The sequence below is a fragment of the Sceloporus occidentalis genome, unplaced genomic scaffold, assembly GCF_023333645.1.
Source record: "Sceloporus occidentalis isolate IW3139 unplaced genomic scaffold, rSceOcc1.0.p SCAF_113, whole genome shotgun sequence".
Taxonomy (NCBI): Eukaryota; Metazoa; Chordata; class Lepidosauria; order Squamata; family Phrynosomatidae; genus Sceloporus; species Sceloporus occidentalis.
This window is the reverse complement of record NW_028317093.1, coordinates 2,521,888-2,539,262: the sequence shown is the minus strand read 5'-3', so window position 1 is coordinate 2,539,262 and position 17,375 is coordinate 2,521,888. Positions and strand designations below refer to the sequence as shown.

At 37.1% G+C, this 17,375-nt stretch overlaps 1 protein-coding gene across 1 annotated transcript in view; it reads right to left on the bottom strand.

Moving 5' to 3' along the window:
• The window catches only part of LOC149282549 (scinderin-like), a 44,746-nt gene extending 28,223 nt beyond the window's left edge, over positions 1 to 16,523 (bottom strand). Inside the window, exons 1-4 of the mRNA XM_089498133.1 lie at positions 16,322 to 16,523; positions 9,172 to 9,326; positions 8,054 to 8,215; positions 4,922 to 5,071 (exon numbers count right to left, since the gene is read on the bottom strand). Coding sequence (XP_089354259.1) covers positions 4,922 to 5,071; positions 8,054 to 8,215; positions 9,172 to 9,326; positions 16,322 to 16,514 — 660 coding nt within the window. The 5' untranslated portion in view covers positions 16,515 to 16,523. The remainder of the gene's footprint in view (positions 1 to 4,921; positions 5,072 to 8,053; positions 8,216 to 9,171; positions 9,327 to 16,321) is intronic.
• Between the last annotated feature and the right edge of the window lie 852 nt (positions 16,524 to 17,375).

Sequence of the window (17,375 nt, the reverse complement as noted above, 5' to 3'; positions counted from 1 at the left end):
CAGGGACATGTCTATTTTTGGTATTGCTTATGCAGTTAGTCCTGCTGTTGATAGCATATGTTATATGCTCAAAGAAATACAGAAAACAATTGTGTAGTTATACATAAAGAAAGGAAAAGGAACGGACAGGTAGGACATTGTGATGGGGAAAAGACTAAGAAAATTAGTAACTGGGGAACACATCTCAGAACTATATTTTGGAAAGACATAAAATAGATTAGGAAAGCATAAATCAAAATAAGGTGGGAATAGTCCAGCCAAAAATGCCAACAAGAAGGCTGATGGGAACAGCCCTCACCCAGTCCATACAGAAAGACAAGCCCTTTATGATTAGAGCTTGCCTCTTTAAAAACATATATTGCGTCATAACCGAAATATTATCCACAGGAGACTCAACTGTTCTCCGAGTCAGCTGTGTAGATGCAGGAGATGGGAGCAGGGAGTGGAGGTCACTAGCACAGTATGAGCAGAACAGGACATAATTACATTTATCACTTCACTTTACCGAAGGATGAGCAAGAACAGACAGCACAGAAATATCTAAACCCCCAATATAAGATTTAAATTAGGAGGGGCCTATAATCAGGACAATACGGTAAAAAGCCACAATTCTGTTTTTACGTGTCTTTTATTGGACCAGATACCTCTGTTCATTCTGTAAGGTTGATAAAAAGGAGTATGGCTCCCGTTATTATATGTTATTATTATGACAAAAGTTTGATATTGAAGCAACCACTACAACAAAATATACTATCCCATTAAATGGGCAAAGAAACATTATATGTACTTTGTATAAAATACAGAAAAACACAATGATTACTTGAATAAGGCTATGTGTTGACATGCACACGTTGAATAAAAAAAATAATAGTCTTGGCAATATGGCAATATGTCAAACCACAATTCTCTTAAGAGATTAAGTAATCTCTTAAAAGAAGAAAACAAAGGCCATATTTCATCATAGATCAGTTGATAAGATATTCTGAGAATTCCAAATTAAGAACATCTGCTCAATTTATATATCTTTAAACATCAATATAGGTTATTACCTAGAGATACTAATAAACATGTATTGATATAAAAAGTGGATTTATTGCAAAGTTTTTTTTTGTGTTTTAAATGGCAATGTGACCATAGCAACCAAAATTAAATGGTCCCAACTACTGGGATTTTTTAGTGGTTGTTACGGTTCAAGCAGTCTAATAACCCAGATTGTTACTAGAAAACCAAGCGAAAGCATTGCAGTGACTATTTGCAACTATACATCCGTTTAACTTTTGTAACCTATTAAAACTTGGAATGTACGTACACAGTAAAAATGTTTAGCCTCCCTCACTTGTTTACAGAGATATTTGTTGCTTACCAATCAGACACTTAAAGTGTCAATATACAATGTCAGCGGAAAAACATCTTCTGCATGGCAAATAGCTGGGGGTGGGGGAAGGGACAAATACCAAATACATATGGGGAGATTCTGCAAAGGGGGCCTCCATGCAAATTTAAAGGGCCCACTCAGTTATCATACGCATTAAAGTGTGTGTATATATTTACTTCCTTATTGGGACACCTTGAATTGCTTGAAAGGTTATGTAATACTTAAGCAATAATGTGCAAGAAAGTGTGGGGAGCTATGTATTGTGCAAAATGTGGTTTTACCTTTCAGTTTTGAATTCAACATATTAACCTTAATTTATACAAGGACTTAGATGTACTAACCTTTTTATTTAACTGATTCTAATTTATATATAAAAAAAGTACTAGGACACCTAATCATTACACCAACACTGACTTATGACATTGCATTCTAAATACATAGACATTAATATGTAGTTGCAGCTATAACAGCTTCCACTCTTCTGGAAAGGCTTTCTAGAAGATTTTCGAGTGTTTTGCTGGAATGTTTGGCAATTCATCCAGTAGAGAAGGCCCTTTTCCATTCCAGTTCACCCCAAAAGTGTTCAATGGGGTTGAGGTCAGGGCTCTGTGTGGCCAGTAAAGTTCTTCCACACCTAACTCATCCAACGGTGTCTTAATTGATATGCCCGCTGGCATGCTGGCATAGAAAAGGCCTTCCCCAAACTGTTCCCACAAAGTTGAAGGCATACCATTGTCCAAGATGTCTTGTTATGCTGAAACATTAAGATTTCCCCTCACTGGAAGTTAGGGGTCCAACCACTGAAAACACCCCCATACCATTATGTTGGCACAATGCAGTCAGGCAGGTAACATCCTCCTGGCATCCACCAAACCCAGATTCACCCATCAGACTGCCAAACAGAGAAGTGTGATCCGTCCCGCCACAGAACATGTTAACATTGCTCCAGAGTCCTCGATCTGAGGCTTGGCATTGTACTTAGTGCTGCTCGGTCATGGAAACCCATTGCGTGAAGCTCCCACCGCAAAGTTTTTATGCTGAAATTAATGCCAGTGGAAGTTTGAAACTCTTTAGTTATGGAATCAGCAGAGCGTTGATGACTTTTATGAGCCTCAGCACTCGGTGACCCTACTCTGTGACTTTAAATGGTCTTCCGTTTCGTGGCTGAGTTACTGCAGTTCCTCATGGCTTCCACTTTCTGGTAATACCACTTACAGTTGACCGTGGAATATCTTGCAGAGATGAAATTTCATGAACTGCCTAATTGCAAAGGTGGCATCTTATCACAGTACCACTCTTGAATTCACTGAGCTCTTCAGAACACCACATTTTTTTCACAAATGTTTGTAAATGCAGAATAAAATTGAATAATTAAGAGGTGTGTCTCAATACTTTTGTCCATATAGTGTATATGGGTGAGAGATACCCTTAGGGCAATGCTACTGGCTGAGGTTGCTGTGAAAAGTGGGTGAGAAGTTCTCTGGTGACAATGTATGTATTGTATAGTCGGTTTAAGCTACGTAAAACTGATCTGAGTTTACCAAAAATTGGCTGCACCTAGTAGGGGACAGTATCCACAGCAATCTTGTGCAACTTGTTTAGCTGCACTGACTAACTGTATGAAAAGGTCATTGTGTTTCTACTAAGCAGATGAGAATCAGACACTTCAACTGATTAAAAAGTATTTATTCTTTTTCTTATTTTTTTGTCACTTTTTATGTGATTAGTTCTTGTAAATTCGTAAGCACATCAATATTTTAAATACCTAAGCATGTCATACAGTGAAAGAAAACTAAGGAATGTACTATGAATTCATTTATAGTTGTATGTCACCTTGTCGGGAAGGAAGGAATGTCCAGTACATCAAGAGAACAACTCTTCCTCACTTGGCTCCAGCTGGTTTCGCCTTATTTTCCCACAAGAACATAGAGACTGATCAGCAAAACTCACAACAGATCAATTGAGTATAGCAGCAACCTTTTCATAATAGAAGTCTTGCGTTTGTACAATTAGATTTTTATTTGCTAAAATATCTCACAATTAAAGTGACACTCCAGCCACCATATGTATTACAAGACAACTGATAGCTGCACATTTTCATGATGTCTGTTTTGCAAATGCACCAGGGGATTCTGCAGTATCCCTATATATAGTGCCCCTTTCTGCCCCTTTAATTTCAAGCAACCAATCAGTAGCAACAAGTTCCAGACCACGAAGGAGGAGGGCTGCAGCTTTCTTTTAGAAAAATGCATATTAAAGTATTTATAGGGTACTTTATTATGCATTCTTTAGAAGGGGTATCAGGGACTCCTTCTCAACCCATAAGGATTTCCTGCACAAATGCAGATTATGAGTCATCAATTCTAAGGTTTTTAATCTTATATTCTCTAAATATGAATTGCAGAAATGTTTTACAAAAGCATTGATTGTGCACGTCATGTGGGAATTCCAGAAGCTCAGCAATGTCATGTTAAAGACAGTTGCTTAGTATATATTAGTCATACTATAATGATAAATGACCTTCATATTTGTAGACATGGACAAACAAGCCGGACTGGCTTGACAGGTTAGTCAGAAGTCAAGGTGCATGTTGGGCTTCTTACAGATCATTGACAGATCAGACTTACTTGTAGGGGCTCCAAGCCAACTGTTTTTATAGTTTTATCACTTCCATTATCATTTCCAACCAATGGAAGGAACTAATAAAGCCAAACTGTAGTGTTTTTTTGTTATATCTTTTAAAAATAATAATAAGTCATAATTTCTTTTGTCCATTAATACTTCTAAAAAAGTAAAAAAAAAGTTTTATTGCGGAAAAGCTGGCGTGCACAGATAAAGCGGAACTGACGCTCTCAGTGGTAACCATTGTGGGATGTGATACTGTAGATGGTTAGACAGATTCAGAGAAACTAATCTACGTGTGAATTATAGACATCTGTAACATGGTTGGTGTTACTTCCTTTGTCTCTGAGCTAGCACGCTATCCCATATAGCATACTCAGGCTCTATGAACATATGTGCCTGAATCTATGAACCTGCATAGATAGAAAAGACTATCATTCTGGAAGCAAGGTTATTTTTCAGATAGCGGGTTTAAAACGATTACAGTTATTCTATGGAATAAACTGCAGGCTATACTCGGCGAGACTGCAATGAATTGGCAGAACCACTGACCTCATATCACAATGCAATATGCAGAGTTATTATCAATGCAAATGTTATATACATGTTATATAATGTAACATATGCCGAAGGTATAGGCATGACATTCCTAAACACAAATAGGCTTTTTGGAAAAATAAACAGGCTTAATGGGCTAAAATATTAACTGAAAAGAGTGAAATGTTAATAAAAAATAGTTCATTATTAACATTGCAAGCTCTGGTGGATACAGCTAAGTTTTGGTCACACTTCTTACTAAACAGTGCTCTAGATCCACATTTGTCTGGTTCAACCAGGTACAGAGGATATTAAGCATTATATTATTATTAAGCATGTATTATTTTTTCATATATAAAAAATGTACCAAAGGAGGAATAACAATACCTTTGTGAGTTCACATGGTTCACTTCCCTCTTCCACAACTATCAGCTGAGATCTGCCTTTTCTCTCATTGTCACGGATACCATTAGAAACCTGTGCGGCCTTAAATCGTTCATACTTATTGCATGACGAACCACACCACTGATAGATCACCTGAAATATGAAAAAAAGAAAGTGAGCAGTGTTATAGAAACAGTACTGATTTATACACACACTCCCTTTTCATATAAAGACACGAAAATGTAATCTACAAAAGTACTACCCCGCAGGACTGGGATGGACTAAGTGTGTATAGAGTGTTATAGGGGCAAATTGATGCACAAGTATTATCATTATAATTTATAACTGCAGCAGTGAATTCTAATGTTTAAACGAGACAGTACATTCTCTACTATGTTAAGAGAATACATATTAGCATATCTGTCATGTTAATGTTTTGCCTAAAGCTTTCTCTGAATCACCTACAAATAATTGTTTCAATTACAGCAGTGCGTTACGTCACATGACAAGTAAGTGCTGCTGGCAAAAATGATGAATGAGGAACATTTTACATGATTAAAGAATTATCTGTGGTAATGAGTCTGGGCAAACACTAGGAATTGTGTTTCTGTTATTACATTTAATTACCGAAATAATTTTCATCATACTAGGTAAAACAGCTGTATTTATCAAATAGGAATTCCCTGTCCTATATCAGGATGTTGTGCTTGAAAATTAAAATTCTTATCAGTTTATAAAAGTCATAAAGAACAGGATCTCACCCGATTCCTACTACCACGTTTTGTGTCCTAACCTTTCTGATCTCCATAATATTAGGCAGAAACACAGACCTTCTTAGCTTTGTTTGGCTATATCCTACACAGTTGGTCCTTTAGGACATATGTAGAGACCTGCAGCTTGTCTCGGGTACTGGTTCTGTGAGCCGGGTCAGAGTCTGCTTTGGTTTGTGCCATGCTTCAGCTGGGTACCGACTGACAGGACCAGCACGTACATCTGATCTTTACACCATTGGTAAATGAAACAGACTTTGGATGTTAGAGATCCCTTTTGTATAAAACAGTAATAGGTACTGGAAATGGACAAGAAATAATATCCTGAGTTCTTCATTGACTTGAAAATAAAAATAATGTCCAAAATAAAGTAGCTCCTGAGAATAATTTAGCCAAAATGCATAATTATGGATAAAACATGAGCCAGGTCTTCAATATTTTGTCCCCTTATGTCTCCAAAATAACTGCAACTTTAAGATTCAGAAAGGTCTCTTCTGCAAACTCTCAGAACTCAAACCACATCTTCTTTGCAACTAAGTGTCACCACTGACTAAGGAAGCTCATCATATAAGTATGCAACTTGACCTATTTCTTTAGATCCAAGTTCATGAATTTATGTTTAATTATAACTTTTAATGTACATCAGATATTTTCAGTAATTTCTATACTATTAAAGCATATTCTTTATTAAACTAGTCAAATATTGTTTTTTATAGTTTTATTAAAATGAAATGAATTGACATTGAACAGATGAGTTGCTTTAGAAAAAACATTCTAGATAGGACCTGTTTTAAGAGCTAATGAGGATTGGTGGGTATCTACAGCCATTAAAAGTAAATATTACCCTCATACTTACCGCTGAAGCTGCAGCAGTGTGCAACCGGTCATATCCAGCCGTTGGCCATACTTACATCATTAGATGACCGCCAGTCTTTTTGCACATTTATTGCAACTGCCTGCTGATTCTTACTGCTACTTACTTTTACCTTTCCGGTATCAAAATAAGCTATATTATAAACTATTTTATCAGCAATAATAATTTCAGGATGGAATTTTTATCCCCTCGTAATACAGGTAATTAAAGGCTGGCTACACAGACTGGATGGAAAACCTCCAATGATACAATTATGTTTTCACACAGTCAGGGCTTGTTCTGTAGCACAGACTCCTTTTGTTAGCTTACTTGTTAAAAAAAATAACAAGTAAAACAAGCCAAAGAAAACTTAACTAATAACAACCATTATGTCTGCTAAATTATTACTTGACTACTTCTCTTTCCAAGTGACACATTTTTAAAACTACTGTATGAGAAAAAAAGCAATATTGGAGAGCAAGTGTAAATACAGTATATACCTTTAAGGTCCTATGTTGGTATTTCATTATTTCATGCTATGGTTTTTCTGGCTAACATAGGAAATTGCATTGGGGAAGAAATTGTTCTGGTTGCCCATACCTATACCTAGGAACCTGCTGGATTTCATCTAGAGTCTCCACGTCAGTATGGTTCATTCTCAGGGGGAGTTTGGTCCAGGTTCTGCCCACTTAAGGTCTAGTTGGTGGTACCACCACCCCTATGCATAACTGCCCTGTAGCCTGATCACACCCCCAGAAAACCCCATCTTAGAAAGTTCCTAGGAATCCCAATATTAAGTACAAATAATAATAACCTACAGATTGCCCTGTAGCAGAAATTCACCATATTTCTAATTTAATAATTCTCTGTGCTATGAATATGTTTAATTCATCTAAACATATATGTGCACAACTTATTATTTACATAGATAATGCAGAAATGCAAACATTATCATTATTGTCTATTTTTTTCTTCCTTAGAGTAATATTTACATAAGAGAATGATTAAGCCGTTTTAACTTATGTTACATAGACTTCTCAAAAGGTAACAAAACCACAGAGTGTTTGGAAAAGGTTGGGTCTTTTCTTAAGGTGTTGGCATGTTTTGTGAGCAAACCTCTTGATGAACACACTTTAACTGTGAGTAAATTATATTCAGTGCAAGTGTAATCTATCTGTCTATCTATCTATCTATCTATCTATCCATCCATCCATCCATCCATCCATCCATCCATCCATCCATCTATCCCTCCAAACATTCCAGTTGCCCAAATCTTTATTGGGGGAAGTGACAAGAGTCTGATTGGAGTATGGTTAGATGTAGGTTGGGTGGGGTTTTGTGTCCCATTAATATCAACAGAGCCATAATTTTGTGCGACCTGAGATGAGATCCGAGGTCCCCACCATTCATCATATCTGTCCCCCCACCTTGTGGTACCTGTGACAACTGCCTCTCTTGCCTCATAAAAGTTACAGCTTTGAATACTGTATAACATAATGTCAGTGTACTTACAGATCCCAGATCAACGATAAAACAATCTCCGCTGTTGAAGCTGGACCAGCTAAGAGGGACTTCGGTGGCTCTGACCACTCTTCTTCCTTTAATGTGCAGAAGTCTCTGGGCACTGAGGTCATTGGTCACCACGTGTTGGAACCCAGATGCTACACCTCCAGCCTAAATTTAAATGAAATGTTCATATAAATACACGTATATATATACCGTAGTTATGTATAACTGCAATGTGCTAATTATAATGGTAAGAATATTACTACTGAAATGTGTATTGCAGCAGAGTACAATCTCTTTTATATCACATAATCATCACATAATATATCACATAATATATCACATAATCATCAGCAATAGATAAATCCATAGATGAAGATTTCAGATAGATTTTTATTTTTATTCATCTTACTTCATTTGTATACCAGAATCCCCTGCTACATTTAAAGCAATACTTTGTGCTGTCCCACTGTGCATCTTCCTGCCATTCTGTGCACACAAATTGTGAAAACTACTAGGCCAGACTGGGACAAAAATACTTTTGGGCATTTCAAATACATGCTCCCACAGGTTCAAGTCATTAAATTTGGCATGCACTTGGTAAAAGTGCCCAGTGGCCCGCAGAGCTAGTCCAGGTCTGGTTATTACCTATAGTTTTTAACGGTGGTACACACAGTGTCTTAGCAACTTTTCTTATTTAAGGTACTGGTGACCTGATAGGAGTGTTTTCCTGGGTTACAGAAAATTTTCTTGATTAATTCCACTGAGATGAACCTTGACTTGTTATTGATGGTGACCCTACACAGCCTCTTCCAGGCTCTGGCCTATGTACGGACCCTTGGCTGGTCTAACATCCCTATACGCCGGGTGCTGCATTACACCGGTGCGTCAGCATTACACCTGAATATCAGTATGTTTCATCTATTCAGAGGGGAATTGCCAAGCACTTCATGGAAGTGTCTGACGGATACACTACAGCCCTATTGTCCATTAGTGGGGAAACATTATCTTAATAGGTGGGACATTTTTAAGTGTTTTTACATGACCCCAATGCTGCAGGAAAAAAAAATAATCTGGTTTACGTTTACTCAAATTATTTATGATCACTTTGCATCTCAATTTACCTTGTACTTAAGTCCACCTTTAAAGTATCCAACGAAAACACCAGACTCGTATCCTTGGATTTCTCTATACTGCACTGGCTTTCCTCCAAGGTAGTCATCCAACTGCACGGTGAATATGGCGGCAGAGGTGCTTTCATCTTGTGAGCACTCTTTTCCTGGAAAGAAAGAATGTCGAGTCAGAACAGGTAATATAATACGCATGCCATGAGTCATAAAATAAAGCATTAAATATCTGTCATTCACCTAGAGAGAAATTGAGAAATGAAATGGCATGTACAAGTGACATTATCCGTGTTTTAAAATGCTAAAGGATTTACAAAACACTAAGCATGATAATAGTGGGATCTGGAAATCATAATGTACATGATCAAGTTCCCATATCTATATATGCTACATACGTAGTCAAATTGCAGTAATACTCTTTGCGCTGCATGGATTAAGTTTTTCTTATATGTGTGTGCGATATCATAGAAAATACGCCAGAAAATTGAAAATGGTCCAGGAACTTAGGTCTCGTGAAAGCATGAGTTTAGTTTTCTGCTTATAAAAAAATATGATACTATAAAAAGGAATAGCTGGTTTATTTCTAATTTGAATGGACAGCAGCCAAGGTTAGCCGTTTCCAGAAAAGATATTCTCAGACTTGTCCTTCTGTCTGTATCAGTTTTTGCAACAAATAAGCTAACACAATTAATACATTAGTAAATATGTCAAGTTTTTCTTTTTGTACATTTATCTATTATCAGTTTTCTTGTCCCGTGGATTAACAGTGGTTAAAAAAGACGTTAACAAAAGTTAACACTGCAAAAGTTGCTAAAAAAATAAATAAGTATATATATATATATATATATATATATATATATTAAAAAGGAAAGGAATGTTAATATGTTCAGCTGCTGGTATTGTAATTTTTTTCCAGAGAACTGGGTATTCATAATGATCATAACTTATGATTATGATGACAATAATAATAGTTTCTAAAAAAACACAAAAAAATCACAGTCACTATACAATTTATGGCAAATGGGGACATTTTGATACATTCAATATCTATAAACCACTGTTATGTTAATCTAAACAAAGATAATCTTCAGTTAAAATCTGTGTGGTCTTTTACTTTATTTTGATTAATCTTGTCTTAAGGATGCACCCGGGTAAACTTTCCTGAAGGAGTATATACATATATACCGGTATATATATATATCATTATTATTATATGAGTTATTAACAGGCGTTCCATTAATTTTCACTCAATGATCAAACTCAGCTGGGCTCTGGACACTAAGTTCTACGGTAAACAACGGAGTACTAAAAGGCACAAGAGATTTATTGTGAGTAATACTGGAGGTTAACAGGGAGAAAATATAAAGAAAACTTGATTGTGCCAAGGCCAAACAGTATTCCAACTCCCCCCCCCAGAATTCAAGTCACAAAAAATTAACCTCTAAATAAAAAGTATGTAAGAAATGTTTTATACAAATTAGTTGTGATGTTATATTTCTCAAAAAACAAGGGAAGTCACATCAGTGTGAAAGTATTGCATGAACTCCGACACATTACAAGAATATCCTGGAAGTGGCCCAAATATTGCATCCTCTCACTGGTGATCTTTCCTCATCCCCGTATACTGAATGTCCCTCTGTCCCATTTGCTGTCTCCTTTCTTCTCCAGCCAGTTCCGTACCGTTCTGCACAATTTGCAGTAATTGTTGAAAACCAAATAAACAATCAATAAAATGCAATATACAAGTAATGCAAATGCAAAAAAAACAACAGCCTGCATTTACTTCGAAATTACCATTACCATCAATTACACATTTTTAAATAGTTCAGACTAACCTTTGAGAAGCGCTCATCTCATCAATTATTAGTTGTTGAAATGCACTGGCAGGAAACAGCTTAAGTGCGTTTCAGGTCCATTTGCCGGTATTGTATTGCTATAAAGTATGCCTGTTGATTTTAATTACACAGGGTAACTCTATAATTGAGCTGTACTTTTTCAGGGAACAACCAAAATTAAAAATTGCTTAACCAATCTGTGTATTTAATTCCAGTGTTTAGTAGGTTAAAAAATTGTTGAAATAAGTAAACACGTGTGGGAATTTTCTGGAAGAGTATCAGGGACATTTTTTTTTTTGATGGTCAATGAGGAATTCTTCATTTTCCTTTCCGCAATCCTTCCCGGTAAGAAAGCCTACCATGTAACGCAGATGTGCTTATAAATGTAGATCTAGGCCCGGACTGGCCATCTGGCACAATGCTGCTCCAGTGATGCACCACTCCAGCCAGACACATGCGGCACTGTATATCCAGCCATATATAAAAACATAATGAACGGCCAAGTATATCCAGCTGTTGGTCACACTTATGTCACTAGGAGGCCACTGGCCTTAAGTGCTGGGTCCACCTTTTCATTGCCAGTTTGTCCCTATATTTTATATATATATATACTCACACATATGGAAAAATCTGAAAAAAGTGGTCAGTATGCTCAGATATGGCAACTGTAAGAGGTAAAACTCCAAGATTTGGCAACACGGAACAGCTTTTTGGGTGACCTCTATAATGTATAAATTATATACTGTGAGAGGAACTAAACACATAGATACCAAGCCAATCTTTATGGGCCTACTTGTGAATGTTTCAGGGAAGGCTACTACTTTTGAGGGCGTGGCTTCAAATGGCGCAGGACTAGGAAAATGTGTGGAATCTAGGGCTGAGGCTAGCCCGAAACAGCCTTCAGCAGATGGGGAGTGGGTGGTGAAGGGAATGTGGCTACAGACCACTCTCCTGCCTGGGGAAAAAAGAAGCTGCACTGCGCATGCATATTAGTGCATAACTGGCTTCAAAATATTTCAACTAACCCATTACATGTAATTAGTGAGATCAAATTACAAATTTATTTCTTCCTAATTCAGCATTAACAATATATATTTTACCTACTGCCTGAATCTCATTCTAATAAAAATAAGTTGTTCCATAAAATGTGAACCTAAGTACTAGAACCTTGTGAAACGTTTTGTGTGCAAAAGGGCAGTCACATGTATTTAGAATACATGATAAAATTGAACATCATGTGTTGTGTAAACAAATGGCTTATTCTGGGACATAATGGATGTTTTAATGCTACCCTTTGCCATCTGGTGTGTGCGCACACAATCGTTACCATATAAGACTGGTTAATTATTTTTGGAAAGTTTTTTTAATGCTTTTTTTTTTTTTACTGTTTCCACAATTTAGCTTAGCTTCAGGCAAGTCTGGAATTATTAACCCAACTCATCTATAAAAAAGGAAGTATTGCATAATTAAAGAAAGGGATAACTAACTTTGAAAGCCACGATCATCGGCTCTGTTTCCATTTCATGGTCACATAAATGATCACATTGGTCAAAAGATATTTCATTCAAAATGAGTGTCTATCATTTCCTCCCATCATTGATAGCATGCATCCTGAAGGAGCTTTTTGAGGCACCTAATCAACAGTCGCAACATCAAAAGATTTTTTTATGAAATGAAAGGATTCATCCCACTGACAATAAACTACAGGACAACGCCGCTAATATAACTCTAGACTGTCAGCTGGTTTGAGCAGGGCCCTCCTCACCTGTTGTCTCTGTAAGTCAATTTGTTATGTTACATACTACTTTTTATGTCCTGTCTACCCATTGTACAGCGCTACGGAATTTGATGGCGCTATATAAAACAATAAATAATAATATAATGTACTCCAGCAGGACATGGGGACATATGCACTGGAGGCTGTTCATTGTCACTGGGTGACATTGAAAACTCCAGTTACACATAATGTCCTCAGTGAAAAAAAAAGCATAATGCATAAAATAATTTTGAAGGCATAACTTTTACAGTACTGTAGCTTTCATTTGTATGAATAGTGTGCCACATTTTCTTTTGCAACCAAGCACCCCCCAGACACCTCCTTTTCCAGTCATGCCACTAAGTTACTAAAACCCTCCAAATGTATACTCTAACTAGTTACTACAGAAAGTACCGTATTTGCTCGATTATAAGACGAGGTTTTTTCCAGAGCAAATGCTCTTATAATCTTATTATAATCGGGGTCGTCTTATAATCAGACCTCAAATAGGTCTGACTATGAGGCTAAGATTCAGATCCCCTGCAGAGATGCAGGGGACCTGGATCCTCCTGTGTATGCCCCCCCAACTTACCGGTGCTTCTGAGTCCCTGGTGCTTAGTCTACACGCTGCCCGGACTAAGCACCGGGGACTCCGATGCAGGGGACCTGGATCCTCCTGTGCTATGCCCCCCCTCAACTTATCCGTGCTTCTGAGTCCCCGGTGCTTAGTCCGGGCAGCATGTAGAGCTCTATAGGCCACTCTGCCTCCTGAAATGCCCTATACCTCCCTATATGCCACTCTGCCCCATAATATGCCTTTAAACCCCCTAAATGCCAGAGTGGCACATAGGGGGTCAAAAGGCATATCATGGGACACAGTGGCATATAGAGGGTTAAAAGGAGTATCATGGGGCACAGTGGCATTTAGAGGGTTAAAAGGCATTTCATGGGGCACAGTGGCATATATGGGGTATAAGGCATTTCTGGGGCAGAGTGGCAAGCCTGGGGGCAGATGTGCATAACTGGGGGGAGGCAGGTTGAAAAAAAAGGAAATAAAAACAAAATATTTTTCCCAATTGTAGCTTTTATTAACAAACAATTCTTCACATAGTTTACATGAATTAACATTTACTGGTAAAACTTTTTTCCTATAGGTTCGTCTTATATTCAGGCTTTTTCTTTTTTCATAAATTAATATTCAGATTTTGGGGGTTGTGTTATAATCAGGGTCGTTTTATAATCGAGCAAATACGGTAAATGGGTATATGAACTCAGCAACCACTTAATAAGGAATATCTAGGACAATGGTCTTCTGCTGCTGTAGATCACCCACTTCAAGGTTCAAGATGTGCCTATAGAAACAGCTTTCTGCACTCAGTTGTTGTAAGGAGTGTTATCTGCAACCTTCTGCCAGTTTGTTCGAGTCTAGCCATTCTCTTTTAATGTCTCTTATTATGAAAGTATAGTTCCCTGCAGAACTCAATGCCACTTGTTGTCTTTTGTTTAGCACACCATTCTAGAAACTGTAATTTTTGGAAATCCTAGGAGGGTCAGCAGTTTCTGAGACACTCAAACCACACATCAGGCATTAACAATCATACAATTAGTCACGCTAATCAACGCTGTTTGTCCTACTGTTTGATCGAGCAGCATCTAAACTACTCGACCATGTCGTTCACGAGTCAATGTGAAATGTAAAAGTAATTTACATGCATCTAATCATTTTCTCTTAATACTTTACTAATGAGCCCTCTTCCTGTAAAATAGATCATAAGCTCATGAATATTCAAGAGATACTATCACGTAGGAGTTTGTCCACTAAATTTATAGAACATAACTGTCTGTAAGTATCTTGGGTTAGTCCAAAGATATGGGAGTTATTTATTTACAGGGAGACCACAACAAATTATTACAAGGTATCATGCCTGCAATAATACTACATGGTATTGTATGTAGGCTATGACAAATGTAATTGTAATTTTTTTTTACAATATTCTGCCCTAGAAGAGAAACACATATCTATTAACGCAAAGATGTTTTTTGAGCTCAAATGCAGACATTTATTCGCGCTATAGATTGGCGCTTTGATGAACACCTGCACCAGCCCATGACATGAAGGTGGTTATATATATGCAATCTGCAAATATAGAGCCATTACACGAAGGCCCCATTGTTGCCATGGTGATTGCACTACCTTCACCACTTTTAACAAGAATTTATTCTATTATGCACAGCACTGGAGTGTGAGAGAAATGCAAGGCTGTCTTCCTCACAAGGCAATGAGGGCATCTGCCCAGTATGCAAACACCTTCAGAGGCCAATGGCTACTCTTACCTCCACAGACTGTTACAGATGTACAGGGGAGGTGGGAAAATGGTGTTTTAAGTTGTTTACATGGAAAAAAGTGCAAGCATTTCTAAATCATTAAAATTGAGTTGGGAGTTCACTTTACATCTGCACAAAACAATTTAGTGGAGATATGCCATGACAGTTTTGGCCAAGGCCCCGCTGGCATTAAAAAAGCCATGAGAAAATTTGTATATGAGTACGGAGATTCTTGGGAGACCCATAGTGTTCCACAGACTTTAAAGATTGACAATCAGTGTATTATGTCTTATACAAAAATGCAAACCCTGATAAGGTTTTCTAGATATTGTTTAACCCGAGTTTCTGAATATTATGTGTGGATGAACATCACCCAGTCTGGATCTGACCCTAACTGACTTAACCTAATGAAACTGCATTCCATTTTTTATTACAATTTCATTTGGCTCACTTCCTAACTCCAGTCACTCAGTCTGTCCTTTGGCAAGGCTTACATAAATTGAATGAATGCACATGTATGTAAAAAAACAAATGCATTATTCATGCCTTGCTTTTTAGGATGGAGGCCGATGATTTTTTTATATTGTTCCCATCTGGTGCATAATAAAATTCATATTGTGAATACTCGTTACCTGTTCATCTTAGTGTTTAACTTCTAGTTTTGTCGTTCCCTTTGAATGTATGCACTGTACGAAGCGCTTTGTAAATTGTTGGCACTTATATAAATAAAAGATAATAAAAATTATATGAGTAAATTAAGCATTGTGTATGAATTCCCAGAAGAAATTCAGCGCCTGCTTTTGTTACGTAAACCCCAATCTCTGTTTCTATAAAAGTAAAACAGTTTGATAGATGAAGCCTGCAATGTGGGTTTCTTTTCGCTGTCTAACAATCTCCGTCATTTAGCAGGAAGCATTTTGTCTCTGTAAATATATCTGTTATGTGTTACATTGTCTAACCTTAGTAATAACACAGGTAGTAGCGTGTTCTTTTGCCAGTTTTGACACGTTTACAATAAACACACCTTTTTCTTTAACATGTTTGCAAATTGTGTACTTTTTAAAGCAGGATCAAAGTAAATGAATGCTTTATTAACAGTATGGTCACTGTGGCTACTACTATCCCCAGCAGATTAAAAGATGATGTCTGTACATTAGTAAAGCTGATTTTTAAAGGCTGTTTAGCCATGCATTGATGTTGCAAACAATAAACATAATAAAGATATATTTACCCAGCCAGAAGTGCAGATCATAAAACTTGTTGTTGTTTTTCACAATGGTATGCAGCAGAATGTATGCATCTCCTACATAGAAGTTCCCATATAGATTTTCTGGGACAGGTGCCAAGTCCATCTTCTCGATTCTCCAGATCTGAAGTCCAGATTTCTGTCCAGCATCTGCAAACTCTTTGTGATACAGAACCATGATGTCTTGTGATACACAGGCTTTACACAGAACTTAAGATTTTTGTCTGCAGCTGCTTCTTGAAAGTTTGCTACACTCTGTACAGAGTAGGAAGCAATGCGGCTTAAGACAGAACAGGGCTTGATTATTGTGACCAGGAAGGGGAGTGCTTGCCTTGGAGAGGTGTGCCTTGTTATGATCTTCCTACTGGAATACAGCATACGATCTTTTGAGCTGACATAGGCATATTCTGCAGTATACACACTACAGCCCATTCATAGCAATGTCTTGGTTTAGCCATGGAATTATTTGACATTTAAAGGACACCAGTACAGCTCTCTTGTAAACAGAATTTGACATCTGCTTAATATTATAACTTACAACATAACAATAGTGATTTATAGCATATATATATATATATATATATATATATATATATATATAGTTTAATATTATTTAGTTACTTTTATTTCAGCACATGCCCCCCATAATAAAAAAATAATCATTAATTAGTAAATAATTTCAAGTACTGACATATAGCTTTCTGTTTGTTGTGTTTATATTAGTATTTGGTGCTAGCATGTGTTTTAGTGTGTGCGTCCATGTAAACCTTGTGTTGGGGAGGAGGGAGATAGAGTGTGCGTATGTTGCATATGTTGTTTAAGTGAGTGGGTGTTAGAATGAATTTTCATGTTAGTATGTGTATGTTTTAGTTAATGGAGGTACTTGCCAATACAACCATCCCTAGGCCTTTTCATGCAACCTTTTTATTACCCAACTGAGAATGTTTCGAGAGGTAAATAATGAGCACCTAATTTGCAGCCAAAGTTCTTAGGGCAAGTCACAGTTTCATTGCTTCTAGCCGTTTGCTATTATGAAGGT